Source organism: Engraulis encrasicolus, chromosome 4, assembly GCF_034702125.1.
Source record: "Engraulis encrasicolus isolate BLACKSEA-1 chromosome 4, IST_EnEncr_1.0, whole genome shotgun sequence".
Lineage (NCBI taxonomy): Eukaryota > Metazoa > Chordata > Actinopteri > Clupeiformes > Engraulidae > Engraulis > Engraulis encrasicolus.
The window spans coordinates 45,059,796-45,075,366 of NC_085860.1; the positions used below are offsets into that span (position 1 = coordinate 45,059,796).

Consider the following 15,571-nt stretch of genomic DNA (forward strand, 5'->3'; position numbering starts at 1 on the left):
TTGTAGGCCTATTCCATTCCAGTAAGTTTCAGCACAATGGAGCTATCCATCTGCTGGAAAAGGATGGGTAACACCTTATTTTAATGGTTCATTATTGCAGTGGATCTACCACATTAGGTACAGTGCAATAACCAGTGTAACAGTGTAATTGATTCATCCACTGTCCAGCATAAGGTGTCTGGGCGTCAGTCCAGCCCCATTGCCTACCAGGAAGTATTCAGCGCTTTGGCAAAGTATTGTAATTACTCCATGTAGTTGCACATAAAAACATGATGTAAGTACAAAATTGGTACATGGTGTTACACTGGTATTACACGGTATTAAATATTGTTACACTGGACAACTGTAATAGTGAACCATTAAAATGAAGTGTTACCAGAAGATGTTATTGCAGGAGTCCTCGGGTGTCTTCTTTGGCTGGTGTGGGAGGGAGGGAAGAGGTGTTTAACACTGCTCTAAGCTTATTTGACGTGTAACACATTTCTGGCAGATTTGACTTTCCATACAATATTGACAAAACCACAAGTAGGGATCATCCAAACCACCATGTTGAGGTTGTGGTAGAGTTAAACAATGGATAGCCCCATTGGCTATTTGCCCCCTGGATAATGCATCCAGTGCAGGGTGCTCCGGTCGAAGCAAATGTGCACTCGGTCGCACATGTATGCGTAATTTAATTCCATCAGCATCAACATTTTATTGTTTGTTGTGTTTGCTGTCCATCTCAGTTGGCTATTAGACAATATGCCTATTCTTGAAAGTGGTAGGCCTAGTTGAAAGAGTAATCATTGGATTCGGTGAAATGTCTTTCATCAACATGCTGACATCNTGGACACTCCTGGACACTTTATGGCCACTTTGTCTTGGCTTCTATGTGCCACTTAGCTAAGGCACATGTGAACACTGTGGACACTTTACACTTTATATTTTTGGTGTGTGTGTGTGTGTGTGTGTGTGTGTGTGTGTGTGTGTGTGTGTGTGTGTGTGTGTGTGTGTGTGTGTGTGTGTGTGTGTGTTTGTGTGTGTGTGTGTGTGTGTGTGTGTGTGTATGTGTGTGCATGCGTGAGTGTGTGTGTGTGTGTGTTGTGTGAGAGATGCCTTTGGCAAAAGCATGCAACAGTGTATGTTATATGTATAGATATGATTATTTTAAGTGTAAATATGTGGGATATGTCTTGTGGACAATGTCTTTGTCTTTATTTATGTGTGTATGCTACTTGACACCTTAATTTCCCCCTGGGATCAATAAACGATACTCTACTCTAGTCTACTCTACTCTACTCTAGCTAGGCCTATTAGGCAGCTTGTATTTTTAGGCTATTTACTGTAGGACTACCGGTATACTACACTACGTATGCTTCACTTCACTATACTACTATACTAAGGCCTATACTACTAGACTCATCAATGAGGAAGAACAAAAGAAGACAGAGTAGACCTATGGCCAAAACAAACGTCCATCAGTGATGTTTATTTAAAATATGAATTGCATCTACCAGACTTTATTAAGAATATTTCAGAACAGAATTCTCACAATTGTGGTCCAGAGAACATGTAGCAAAACAATTTTGGGAAAAAAAAAATATTACACACATTTCATTTTAGTAGACTATATGGATTCGTTTTCTTTATCTAACATGTCAGATAGAAAAAAAACACAATAAATTATACTTTGACATTTCCTTTTGTTTGGTCCTTGCCAATTGCAAGCTATTTTGAAGTATCATCTTGCCTATATCGACCATCTTCATACCTGGGCTTTCTATTGCGTAGACTACTACAGGACACGGGCTACAGTGGAATGTTTTGAAAGGGAAGTTGCATAACATGATGGGAATGAAAAACATGGTGTCTTGCCAGCTGTGAGTATGAGCTACCATACTTGTGACTGAAGATGGCAGCACAGAAACTAAACAAAAAAAAATCTTGTCAGAAAGCCTGTAGCTCCCCGACGTTTGGTTTGTGCCTCTACGAGTGCAGTCAGTACAGTACATTCTATATGTTGCATGTGTCGGTGCATGCGAGTCAGCCAACATGACAAGTTAATAGGACACAGACAGACAATACAACGGTGTGCACTTTCTCTCTGTTGCCAGATGTGCTGGGCTTGGTACAGAAGGAAGTGTAGTTTTAGAGGTGAGTGAGAGAGTGGCTCAGATGAGTTTTGAGAGAAGTTTATGGTACAGAACGGGAGTTAATTTCTTGCAGTCAGGACCACTGAGGTGACTAAACTGCCCAAGGCCACCACCAGAGCACCAAGCAGAAACTTCCAAGACATTCCCTGCAACAACAAAAAACACACACACACACACACAAGACAAGAGATATAGAGGCTTCAATGTTGTTTGGCAATTGGCCTTTCTTGCCATGACGTCAAACAAGTTCCGCTTTGAAGCGAAGCAGGTGTACATAGGTTTTTCGTTTACAAACATTCGTGTTGTGAGGAATGGGGCAAGATGCTAAGCAGCCAACCACGTGAGCTCATTTTTTGACAGACAGCAGTTTCCAACAATCACAGGTTGAACAGTGCCCAGCCAGGGTCGCGCAGCCAGGGATTGTTTACAAACGGTAAACCCATGTATAAGGCAGAAAAAAAGTGGCGTGTACACAGTATGTATATATGCCAATGCCACCAGATGCCACTTATCCTTGCTTCGAAATGCTTTCGAAGGTGTGTGACGTCACGCGCAAAAGGCCCATAAAGGTGACCCCCGTGTCCTCTGTGGCGCCCACGTGTGGTGCTTATTCGTCACTTACTGAGGGCTTCGTTTTAGGGGTAATCACGAAGGGAGCCACATTTTCCCCTAGCACCTGAGCCGGTTTCACTTTCCACTTGGGTGTGTTGTCTCCGCCTGACTGTCGTGTCACAAGCTTGGACAGCTCTGCATGGATGGCCTGTGACAAACGAGAGAGCAAACAAACATGTGAGATGTCACAGTGTCACAGTTACTTTCAATTAGTGGCTCCAAACCTTTTCCTACAACCACAATTCTGAAAGCATGTATTAATCATAGAAGTGAATACAAGTAATTCATAGATGCTATTTGTAGATTATTATATTGTTAACTGTTAACATGTGGTTTTGCCGCATTTATGCTAAGTCCCTTCTATCTGTGACCCTCCTGCGTCCCCCCGATTCCCCAGTTTGGATACCACTGCCTCACAGCATACAGTAGTGCCAATACATGGGAAAATCAGAAAGTGAAAGTGAAAAAGTGAAAGCCCATTGGGAAACTCCAACTCCCATTGTCATTGTGACACAGCACTCCACAGCACACAAGTGAACACTGCACACAACAAAATTGCATTCATGCCTCACCCGTGCAAGGGGGCAGCCCTCAGTGGCGCCCCATGGGGAGCAGTGCGGTGGGACGGTACCATGCTCAGGGTACCTCAGTCATGGAGGAGGATGGGGGAGAGCACTGGTTGATTACTCCCCCCACCAACCTGGCGGGTCGGGAGTCGAACCGGCAACCTCTGGGATGCCAGTCTGACGCCCTAACCGCTCACCCATGACTGCCCTTCATAAAAATGCTGGTGGTGCTTTGGTGATAATGTGAAGCATTGTACTGTCTGATCAAACTTTGGTCACAGATTGGAAAATAGCACTAACAAAAAAGTGAACAAGAAGGTTTTACCTTGTCCCTTTTGAAATTTAGCATACAGTATATACAGAGGAAAGCAACAGAACACATAACAAACATGAAAAACCATGTAATCAACCCATGCTCTCCGTTGTGTATTTACATGCATTTGTTTCCACCAGTAGATGGCAGCATCATACTGCATATAGGAGCACCGGCGAGCTGAACGCATGCCCCAGCTTGACAAAGATTGCGCAACATAGCACACAGCTTCTTGTGTATGTGTCCGCACTTAAACTAAGTTCAGCCTTCATCTAATCGAATGTAGCACACAAAACATGCTAAAATAGTGTGAATTGCCACAATTTGTTTCAAAGGCAGAGGCTCCAAACACAGTTGCTGTTTCATCATCAGAGAGGTTCAGTGTGTTCCTCATTTTTTTATTGTAAATATTTTTGGGGCTTTTTGTGACATGATAGTTGGGAGAGACAGGAAGCAAGTGGGGGAGTTGCGGCAAATGACCCAGAACTGAATCGAACATACATCGCCGGTGTAGCAGTCGAGAGCCCAGTCGTTTGAGCCACGGCTGGGCCAATGTTCCTCATTTTTTTGTGTGTATTTTATGAACTTGTCGGGTTGATAGATGTTCTCTTTACTCAGACTTTACCCTGCCATAATGTAAACACAGTCTGGCCCTTTATTTGAGTACTGATTGATATGGGTGTATACCCTTCATACGGGTGTATACAGATACAGGTGAATGACTGAATATTTTATTGGTTTATTCCTCAATGTCCATCTGTGCACATGGGAACGGCATGGTGAAATGAGTGCTGTATTAAAAAACAGACTCATGTTTTAAGAGATCTGCTTTACAACATAGTGGTTGCTGTGGGGACAAGGGATTCTCTATCTACTTTGTTTTATTTGTCTTTTTGTGGAAAGAAAGAGAACAATATCTACGAAGGAGGTTCAAACCAAATATTTATTACAGTTTCGTTGCTATATTGTGTTGCTCGTGAAGCCCCTAAAAGACCGTGCAGAGTCTCGAAATACAGTTTGCACTCAGTGGTAGTAAATCATGTCAAGTTGTTGGGCTGCACCAGAATTATCCTGTAGGAAAAAGTCATTTGACGCCACTTAAACTGCACTTTTTGCTGCTGCTTAAAAACACTCTGACTTTATTGACCAATGATTTTCAAGTTATGTCTTTGTCTTTGTTAAGCCATGGGCATATACTGTACAATGAGACACTGACGAAGGCAAGAGCCGAAACGTTTGTCTACACTTCTGCTGCTATGTAAATAAAAAATAAAAAAGAAGAAAAGAAGAACCCGAGTGCGATCCACTTTTTCACCTTCCATATACTGTACAATACCTTCAGCCTGTTTTTCATCAACACACTGTTTATTTAACATTGTAGACTTCTGAGCTTCTGCCTCAGTTCTTGGCTGAGTATAGAGGCAGGAAGGGTGTAAGATGGTTGGTTTTAAATATTGAATAAAAATCCTATATGAAGGTGAAAAACATTTCTCCTCTTTTCGTGAAAAAAACGTGAAAAAAGAGTTTGTCTTGAGCGAATGTAGAACTAGGCCTATTTTTCTATTTTTTTTCTCCTGTGCTGAGCCACTGGAGACAAGGCTGTCATTACAACAACAGGAGATATTTTAGTTTAGTCTAGACGACGCTACTTCACCACTTGCAGTGTGTGTGTGTGTGTGTGTGTGTGTGTGTGTGTGTGTGTGTGTGTGTGTGTGTGTGTGTGTGTGTGTGTGTGTGTGTGTGTGTGTGTGTGTGTGTGTGTGTGTGTGTGTGTGTGTGTGTGTGTGTGTAGGTCATCTCAGGAGGAGAGGGTAGATGAGGTCGCTCAGAGTCTCACTCACTCCCTCATTGACACACACACGCACGCACGCACGCACGCACGCACGCACGCACGCACGCACACGCGCACACACACACACACACACACACACACACACACACACACACACACACACACACACACACACACACACACACACACACACACACACACACACACACACACACACACACACACGTGCCAAGCAGTCAAACAGCCAAATACTCACGACACGACTATTCATAGTTGCGGTCTTTTAAGGCACAACTCTGTGTGGTTTCTGACAATTCGTTATTTTTGCTTTTCTTTCGTTTTTATTTGCATTCGCTTACTGTGTTTTTTGGGAAGAGTGCTTTGGACAAGGACAAGACGAATGCAAAATCAAAGTGCCTGTCTGAGATGCGTCTTGTGCCAATTCACTGATGTGATGGCCCTGGGTGTATGGGCCATGTTCCCCAGAAGGCCTCAAATGGCCTTGTGATCAAAGCAGATCCCTCCTCGTCTCCTCTCGTCTCGTCAAGGCGAGCGGTTGACCTTGCCATTGCTATTTTTATTACATTCACTGTAAGTCTGGTGCTGACAATCATATTCTTAGAGCCGTATAACTGCCAAACACCGCTCACACAGAAGGGCACCAAGGGCAGGAGCAGAACAGCACGACGACTAGATTACTTCACTTCTGCATCACTCAAGAAGTCCACTTTCCCTGTATTATTACTGCTGTACTCTTTTCTTCCTCAACGCTACCTGTCTGCCTGCCTGGTCCATGTCTATCCACCCCCACCCTTCCCCTGTCTCACTGTATTGTGCATATATACCTAATGAGCAATTGGGTTGACAGGTCTACAATTTCGAATACTTTGTGTCCGGAATACTTTGTATTTGACTAATAAAGATCATCATCATCATCATCATCATCATCATCATCATCATCATCATCATCACGTTTCATCAAGTTGTGCACACCAAGAAAAGGTTGATGTCGTAACGCAGCAGTAGTAGTACTGCACTCTTCTTCTACATTACAAACTATGAAACCTTTGAAGAGGTGCACCTGCCTACAGACTCTCAAGGTGCATGGCCCTTTATAAAACTGAATTGAACAATTCATCAAGTCTGTATTAAATGAGACATATTATCATCACATTTTCTTGAAATGCACTAAAAAAGACATACACGTCGTACGTATGATGGCCTGCAGGGTTGTTGTTGTTAAGGCAGACATGCTGTGGTAGTAGAGCTGGAGTCTTACTGGGTGTGCTGCAGACACTGTGGCAGGCAGGCGTCTGTTTAAAACAGGGCATGACCATACAGGTTTTGGCCCAGTCAGCACAGCAGCAGTGAGAGGAGACTGGAGAGGCAGGCAGGCAAGCAGGCAAGCAGCCCAACAAACAATACCACGGCCGTGCCGGCGCCAGCGTCTGGGTTTGATACCATGGTGTATCATGAGAAGTCTGGAGTTGATACCATGCTACATCATGAGAAACACATGTTCCTCTGGGCTTACTGGAGGTGTGATTAGGCACATCAAGATGAAATAGTACTGCTGCATGCCCCAACTTTCTGCATGTATATGCGTTATATGTCAGTAGTACTGTCTGTACTATTTATGACTGTTTATATTGCACGTCTTAGATTCCATGTAGATGTGCTATGAGCTTGGTGCCATACATGTATGGACACCCATCTCTCTTTTGAAGTACACCAATGGGTAGGCCTACCAATAAAGTAACCTGAACCTGAACCTATCAAGAGTTTTGCTCTTGAAAAAGCAAATCGTAGTCCCCGTGTTTTCCCCCCAGACTTGCATGCAGTGACAGGGGCAGCCATGTGGATGACTAAAATAGAAGCTCGTAACTGTGTTTCTCCATCACACACACACACACACACACACACACACACACACACACACACACACACACACACACACACACACACACACACACACACACACACACACACACACACACACACACACACACACACACACACACACACACACACACACACAGACAAGCACACACACACACACACACACACACACACACACACACACACACACACACACACACACGCGCACACACGCAAACACAGAAGTTCATGCGCGTCTCGCAAACAGGGTTAAAAATGAATTTTCCACAAAGACCCACACAGAATTCTGGGACTCTGTAAGGTAAACAAATCATGTGACCCGACCAAAATGAGGGAACGCCTGCAAGAAACCAATGTCCTCTCCGAAAGAAAATTGCCACTGCTCGACTTATGAAAACAGCGCAGTTGAGGTCCAGATACGTCTCTCAATTACCTTAACATTTACACAGACACGAAGCAAGGAAACAAATGAAAAAGTTAACGTTGAGGGTTACAAAATATTTTTAGTTGTTGTTATAAGTACGCGTTTAGGGTTACTGCACTCGCAATAATTTCTGCACACAAAAAATGAGACTTGCCACACATTACTGCAGCATGCTAATTAAATGTTTTACTAGGCATTAGTGGAACGACCCGGGCAAATGTGTGTGTTGGCAACCGCGAGAGAAAATTCCAGGCCGCCTGACAAACCAGATGTGGAAGAATTTAAAGGGTCAGTCGGTGAGTGAGTTAGCCAGTCAGTTAGCGGTGGTTCCCAAACTTGGGGGTCGGGACCCCTAGGTTGGGGGCACAGAAGTACAGCTATGGTTCACCTGTGTGGTTAACAAATGCTTACTTTTCCTGTGAATTTCATATTAAAATGTAGCAATATTAAGAGACCAAGAAATGGTTGGTGTTTGGGATATTGGAGGTGGGAGGTGGGGACTGCAGAAAATATTATGAAGCCCAAAATGGGGCTCCTAGCAGAAAAGGTTTGGGAAACAGTTAGCTAGCCAGTGAGTGAGAGAGTGGGTGAGTGTGCATGTCGGCAGCTGTCCCCGCTCTCACCTTGGTTGTGGGCTCCAGTTTCAGGGCTTTCTTCAGCAGGTCCATGGCCTCCTCATACTCACCCCGGTCCGACAGGAGCTGCCAGCAACAAAACACACACAGTGGGACACAGCGTCAGCGCCACAGGCGTGCATAGATTACATTACATTACATTACATTACATTACATTACATTACATTTAGCAGACACTTTTGACCAAAGCGACTTACAGTACAAGGAGCACATTCAAGCAAGTACAGAGGAAGGGGTCAGTACAGAGTACAGCAGTATAAAGCCTTTTAAAAGCCCAACTGGGAAACTCCAACTCCCACATTGTCATTGCAACGCAGCACTTCACAGCACACAGAACATACTGGCATACAAGTAATGTAGCCCTAGAATAGAGAGCAGAAAAGTAGTGGAGGACCTATGACATGTAGTGCGTGTTAGTGCCCATGAATAAAGGTGAATAGGTGAGTATGTTGTGTCCGATAGGGACAAAGTGGTGCTAAAGCACCTGCCCCTTTGCCCCATTGGACAAAAAAGGTGTTTTCTGAAAAGTCTTTTTTTTTTTTTTAACTGTTTAGTCTATGTTGACATGATCATCTACAAATGCTTGACAATCTAATGCATGTGATAATAATGTTCCTATAACGTATAGGCTCTATAGCCTAGTAAGGCATGCAGCCGAAAGCTCCACAACATCGTGCACGTGTACTATACACTAGTACTTCCACACCCTCTAACCTGTTTGGTTAAGATACCCGGGAAGCGCTGAAAAGAAAGACCGCAGGCTTTGGCGGGAGATGGAGACCTCGTCTTTTTCCTGTAACAGGCTATTTCATGTACTACTCTCGGAATCCCATGACAGTGCGTACTATGACTAAAAACAAGGGAAACACTTTACCTGACGACGGCGTCATACGTATGACTTGACAGTGTAATGAACATAATATCAATGTCATAAATGTTTTATGGCCATGAAAAGTTGACATTGTTAGGCCTGTCTTTGCCATAACCGAATTTTACTTTAAGACAAAGTCATAACATGCTTATGCCATTGACATAATGTTTATGACACACATGTATGACTGCATTATGACAATGCTATGACACTGTTATGTCATATGTATGACGCCGGCGTCAAGTCAAGTGTTACCAAAACAAGTTCCAGCACAAACAGGTTGCCAGCACCTCCTTTTCTGGTGTGTGTTTTGCACTTTTGTCGGGCCCCGGACAAAGTAATCTGAAAACAACCGACCCCTTTGTCCACCCTCTGTCTGCTTCCCTGCCTGAAGCTCTACCCAACTGACCTTGCCGGTCCTGAAGAGGGCCTTGACGTTGCTGGGGTCGATGAAGAGGACGTCTCGGCTGGTGTGCAGCGCCTCGTGAAACTGCTCCAGCTTCAGCTGCGCCGTGGCCAGGTTGTTCAGACACTTGACACGCTGGTCATTCACCTCCTCCTCCTCTCCCGGCAAACAGCCACCCTCATCTGGGGACAGAGAGGAGGGAGAATGTGAGGAAGTACGAGACGGGTGGCAGGGTTGCCAGATGAGGCTGATGATTTCCAGCCCAAAAAATGTTCAAAATCCGCCTAGAAGCACAAAATCCCGCCCAATTCTATTGATTTCTATGGCAAAAAGTGGGCAGGTTTTTCTGATAGATGCCATTTTTACCCGCAAACGACCATCCTAAGCAGCCCAATTGGGCGGGAACCAGCCCAATCTGGCAACACTGACGGGTGGGGTGGTTTTGGAAGAGGGGGGTGCGGGAGAGAGGTCGGGCAGGGGAGATTGAGGAGTATGGCGGCGGGGTAGTTTCAATAGAGGGTGGTGTGGGGATAGGAGAGAGGTGGCGTGGAGGAGATTGAGGGTTATGGTGGAGGTATTTTGGGTAGAGGGGGTGGTATGGGTGTATGAGTATGGGTGGGAGCGGAGAGATGAAGGGGTATTGTTGGAAGAGAGGGTTATGGGAATTGGGGGTAGTTGAGGGGTGTTTAGGGGAGTGAGAGGGCAGGTGGAGGAGATTGAGGTGGTGGTGGTGGTGGGGTTTGAATGTAGGGATCGGGGGTATGAGAGCAGTGCGGGAGATTGAGGGGGAATGGGGAAGGGTGACGAGAACAGGCAGGTTGGGGTGGGGGTTTAAGGGTGAGGCACAGGGGTAGAGGTTGGGGTTAGAGTGGGGTATGGAGGGGGGGGGGGTGAAAGAGAAATGACATCTTACAAAACACTAAAATGTTGTGGAGTAACTCAACTTCCACTGTCTAGTCTTTAGAGGTGCAAGTGACACACACACACACACACACACACACACACACACACACACACACACACACACACACACACACACACACACACACACACACACACACACACACACACACACACACACACACACACACACACACACACACACACACACACACACACACACACACACACACACACACAGAGGAAAAGGCTACCAGGGGAAGGAAGCAATGTAACATAGTGTTTGGGGTTTTGCAGGTGGTAGTTGTGACAACTGTGTGTTTGCCACCGTGGAAAAGAAGATCATCCACAATAAAGCCATTATCCTCCAGTCAAGTCTTCACACCTTTGAGGAGGTGAGACGTGGTTAAAACTCTTCCTTAACCAGCATGGAGGGGATGAGGAGATGCCTCTCTCGCATTGCAGAGTGGCGAACCAGGGGCCGTTTCAAGGGATTTGAGGGCCCAAGGCAAAGAGGGACTTGGAAGCCATTTTCTTCCTCTTAAAGCTACTGGGGAGGCCCCCCCTCGAGAAAGAAGTTGATTGTTACACATCACTTTTTGGTCATTGATATTAGGGAGGTGCTGGCGCACTCTCAAAGTTGTCATTGCTGACATTTAAGCTCTGTAAATACAAGTACATATGCGGTCATTGCCAGGAGGGCCCTTTTCAGCTGGGGGCCCTAAGCAATTGCTTTTGTTGCCCGGTTGTGACAGGCCTCTGGATGGGAGGGAGTCGTTAGCAGCTGCCTGAGAGGAGTGCTCCTGAAGTGCGAGTGACGTTGCTATGCTGTCAGACACCCCTATACAGGATGTTTAGGACACTTCCTAAATGACCCTCTTTACGTCTGGACAGGGGCAGAATAATGTCTTTTACAGCCGAACACAAAGCTGTTTAAAAGACTCAATACGAGATAGCATGGGTGGTCTTATATACTAAAGTGAACAGACCACAGATGCAAATTGGAAACGTCCCATTGTTCCATGGGGAAATTGGGACATCAGTATACATTTTCACTTAAAAATGGTTTGTTGGGGACCGAGCGCAACATGCTGGGGACATATTATGGTCACTTTATCTTATGCTGATGGAGGGGCTTAGTTTACCACTTAGTTTTCTCACTTTCTCACTCCACAGTCTATTTCTCACTCCACAGTCTATTTCTCACACTGGAAAATTGTCACAATAAAGACTTTTGTAAGACGATAAAGAATTTTGATAAGCTCTCCACAGCATTTCCATAAGCTTCCCTGTATTAAGTCAAGTGTACTTTCAAGCCAAATCAAGTGTCAAGTGTACTTTATTGCAAAATAGTTATGTAACAAGGTTAGCACAGAAGTTTGAAAATTTGTTTTTGACCAGTCTCCAATGTGCAGTTAAACTAAACATATAAATAAGACATTTCACACACACACACACACACACACACACACACACACACACACACACACACACACACACACACACACACCAGAGGTAAGAACGGGTAAAAAAATCCAAGCCCGAACCGACATGGGCCCATGGGAATTGGGCCGGGCCCGGCCCGAGGCCGACTAATTATTGGATGTGTAGGCCCGAGCCCGAGGGAAGCCCGAAATTTCAAATTTTATTTATAAGGAGGGGTGATCTATGATAACAAATCAAAGCCCTTAAATTAAAGCCATTAAAGTATTTTGTTACGAAATCTAAGTTAAATAGACTGTATAAACATGCAGGCCATCTTTTATATTTCTGTGTATGCTGCACTGCAGTGCACAGAGGTTACATTAAGCGATAATCCATCATTGACGCTTTTTTTAAGAGTTGGCGGAAAATTTTAAGGGCGTCCGTCATTTTGACCGGCTGATCATTGGGCCATAAGCCACAGCAGCAGTACGACCTTAAAAATCTAGCGCTGCACTTTCACAGAGAGAGACAGCGAGACAAAGAAGAACAACGACGCGAGCAGCAGAACAGGAATGAAGGAGTTCTTGAATTGCCATTGCAAGAGTTTATTAGGCTACAGTATGTGTCGGGTTGATGAGGCGACCTCTGTTTTTTGCAGACCACGCGTCTCTCGTGGCCAATACACGGCCGAAATGCCTCAGCGCACTGTGATGGGAGGGAGAGGCGAGGGAAAGCGCGTGCATTCTAGCAGCAGGCACTGCACTGCTGGATTATCAACTGACGTGGAATATTATTAACGCACAGCCTACATAGCCTATTTATTTATTTAAAAAAAAAAAAAAAAAAAAAAAAAAACTGTCAACGATAGAGAAGCCGAACCCGACCCTACCCGAACGTAATGAGTGACATTTCAGGCCCGACCCGACCCGAAATTGGCTCGGGTTCGGGTTCGGGCTCGGGCCTGGGCCAAAAATCATAGGTCTAACACACACACACACACACACACACACACACACACACACACACACACACACACACACACACACACACACACACACACGTGCAGTAAAAAGAAACCCAAGGAGCGTCTGTGAGGAGAATGTTCCTAACTAATCAGAAAACTGTTGCACAGACCTAATAGCTGAATTGGATCTGTTGGCCAGTTATGTGCGTCCAAAATCACACATCCGCTTAAGTGTCATGATTTTTCAAGTGTTTTTGGGGCTTTTCAAGTCTATATTGGCTTTATCAGACAGGACAGCGGAGGAGAGACAAGAAGCGAGTTGGGCGAGAGGGACGAGGAAGGGCCTGGCCAAGGACCGAATCAAACCTTGGTCAGGTGCATTGTAGACGAGTGCCCTACCAGAGATTCTTTAAGTATATAGAGATATGCCAATGTAATAGGTTGCTATGGGCACCTAACATGACCAGGTTCCGGTCTGCCTAAAGGGGCGTGTCATAATACTCCTAGCATTGAATAGAACAGTCCTTAGGTCTGCCTAGGTCTGCCTAAAGGGGCGTGTCATAATACTCCTAGCATTGAATAGAACAGTCCTTAGGTCTGCCTAGGTCTCTCTCTCTACTCTCTCTGGCCCTACCATTAGCGCCACTAGCTGGGGCTGGGGCTGTCAGTACTCTGGTAAGCTTAAAGTGATACTGTCCTATTTTTTGAAATAAGCTTATTTTACACCTCCCCTGGAGTTAAATAATAGGTTTTTGCCGTTCTCCTATACTTTCAACCGTTCTCCAAAAATGGGACAGTATGTCTTTAACTGCAACGTCCCCCCCAATTTAGGGGCTTGGGCTTCGCTGCCCCCTTGACTCTTGGGCTCCTTGGCCTGGGCCCGGTAGGCCTGCGCAGCAATCCATTGCTGATTGTGGTTGATCCGTTACTCATGCAACCCTACTCAAACTGTATATGCACAGTTAAAGATATGAGAACAGTGCTGATTTCTGAAGAGGGAATAGGCAATTCCAGGACGGACACGCATGCACGCACACACACACACACACACACACACACACACACACACACACACACACACACACACACACACACACACACACACACACACACACACACACACACACACACACACACACACACACACACACAGAGTACGTTAGCATGCATCCATGTAGATCAGGGGTCCCCAAACATTTTTCTTTGGGGGCCACATTATCGTTCCTGACTGTGATCAGGGGCCGGGATCAATCATGTGGCCTGTGTACTAGGCCACTGCCTGTTATAGCCATAAGTTATAGCACAAAATTGTTCATCATTACAAGTGATTTGCAAAAAGAAGTGAGTACTTCACATGTTTGTCAATTTGAAATACCACAGGTATTCCTTTTAATTTCTAATAACCATGTAAAACCGTTAGAAAAATATGGTGATTGACAGTTTAAGAGTGATACAATAGAAATGGTAGGCCTGTTTATATTACAGTGAGATGAGAAACTATCAAGACAAGAAACTTCTGGTGATTCATATATACGTATACATGAAGTATATTTATTTTTTTTCTGTGAGGATTGCTTCTTTGGGCCAGTTCAAATGGTGAGGTGCAGAGAGGTGGAGGGCCGGTCAAAGGGGCATGGCGGGCCGCATCCGGCCCCCGGGCCTTAGTTTGGGGACCCCTGATGTAGATGGTTATTAGTGACTTTAATTCGCTGGCTCTCTCCCCTGTCCTCCTTCATTACTGCTAAGCACGCCTCTCACCGCCTTCCCCTCTTCCCTCGACAGCCATTAGGGCTGTTAGGGAGGTCGAAATCACACACACGCTGCACATCACACAGAGGGTCCACATGACACACACACACGCGCGCACGCATGCACGCACGCACGCACACACATACGCACACACACGCACACACACACAAACACTTATTACATCTGATGAGGGCAGGCTGTTAATGAAGCCGTCATCGGCCATGTGCCGTCACTATCATATCACGAGGACGTGACCACTCATCAAGATGATGGGATTACAGAGATCAGGGAGGGAGAGAGAGAGGGAGAGAGAGAGAGAGAGAGAGAGAGAGAGAGAGAGAGGGGGCAGCAGGAGAGATAGCAGGGGGAGAAAGACAGCACCACTGCAGGCCCAGCTGAGCTGTGAGTGATCATTAGGCTGAGTGATGAGTGGGAGATGAATATGTAATAGAGGTCGTCCTGCGAGACCAGACCAGACCCAGTCTTGAACTCGTGAACTCGTGGGATTGGAAATCTCTGATCAGGGAGGCATGTCATGGGTAAGCGGTTAGGGCGTCAGACTTGCTGCCCAAAGGTTACCGGTTTGACTCCCAACACGTCAGGTTGGTGGGTGAAGTAATTAACCAGTGCTCTCCTCCATGACTGAGGTACCCTGAGCATGGTGTTGTCCCGCCGCACGGCTCCCTAGCGGGCAATGGGAGTTTCCCAGGTGGGAACCAGGGCCATCAGCAGAGTGGGACAAAGGGGTCAGTTATCCAGGGCCCAGGGAGATGCTAAGCAGCCAATCACACGACTTTCCAAACAATCAGGGGGTTGCAGAGGGTTGTTAAGATGCGTGCGCAGACAGGAATGTTTGTATACAAGAAACCTATGTATTGAT

The 15,571-nt window shown here is 45.6% G+C and overlaps 1 protein-coding gene across 1 annotated transcript in view; it reads right to left on the minus strand.

Annotated features, from left to right (window-relative positions):
* Positions 1-1,474: 1,474 nt before the first annotated feature.
* LOC134448099 (peptidyl-prolyl cis-trans isomerase FKBP8-like) overlaps positions 1,475-15,571 on the minus strand; it is a 31,108-nt gene continuing 17,011 nt past the window's right edge. Inside the window, exons 4-7 of the mRNA XM_063197856.1 lie at positions 9,657-9,835; positions 8,365-8,442; positions 2,758-2,895; positions 1,475-2,281 (exon numbers count right to left, since the gene is read on the minus strand). Of these exons, the coding sequence (XP_063053926.1) occupies positions 2,195-2,281; positions 2,758-2,895; positions 8,365-8,442; positions 9,657-9,835 (482 nt within the window). The 3' untranslated portion in view covers positions 1,475-2,194. The remainder of the gene's footprint in view (positions 2,282-2,757; positions 2,896-8,364; positions 8,443-9,656; positions 9,836-15,571) is intronic.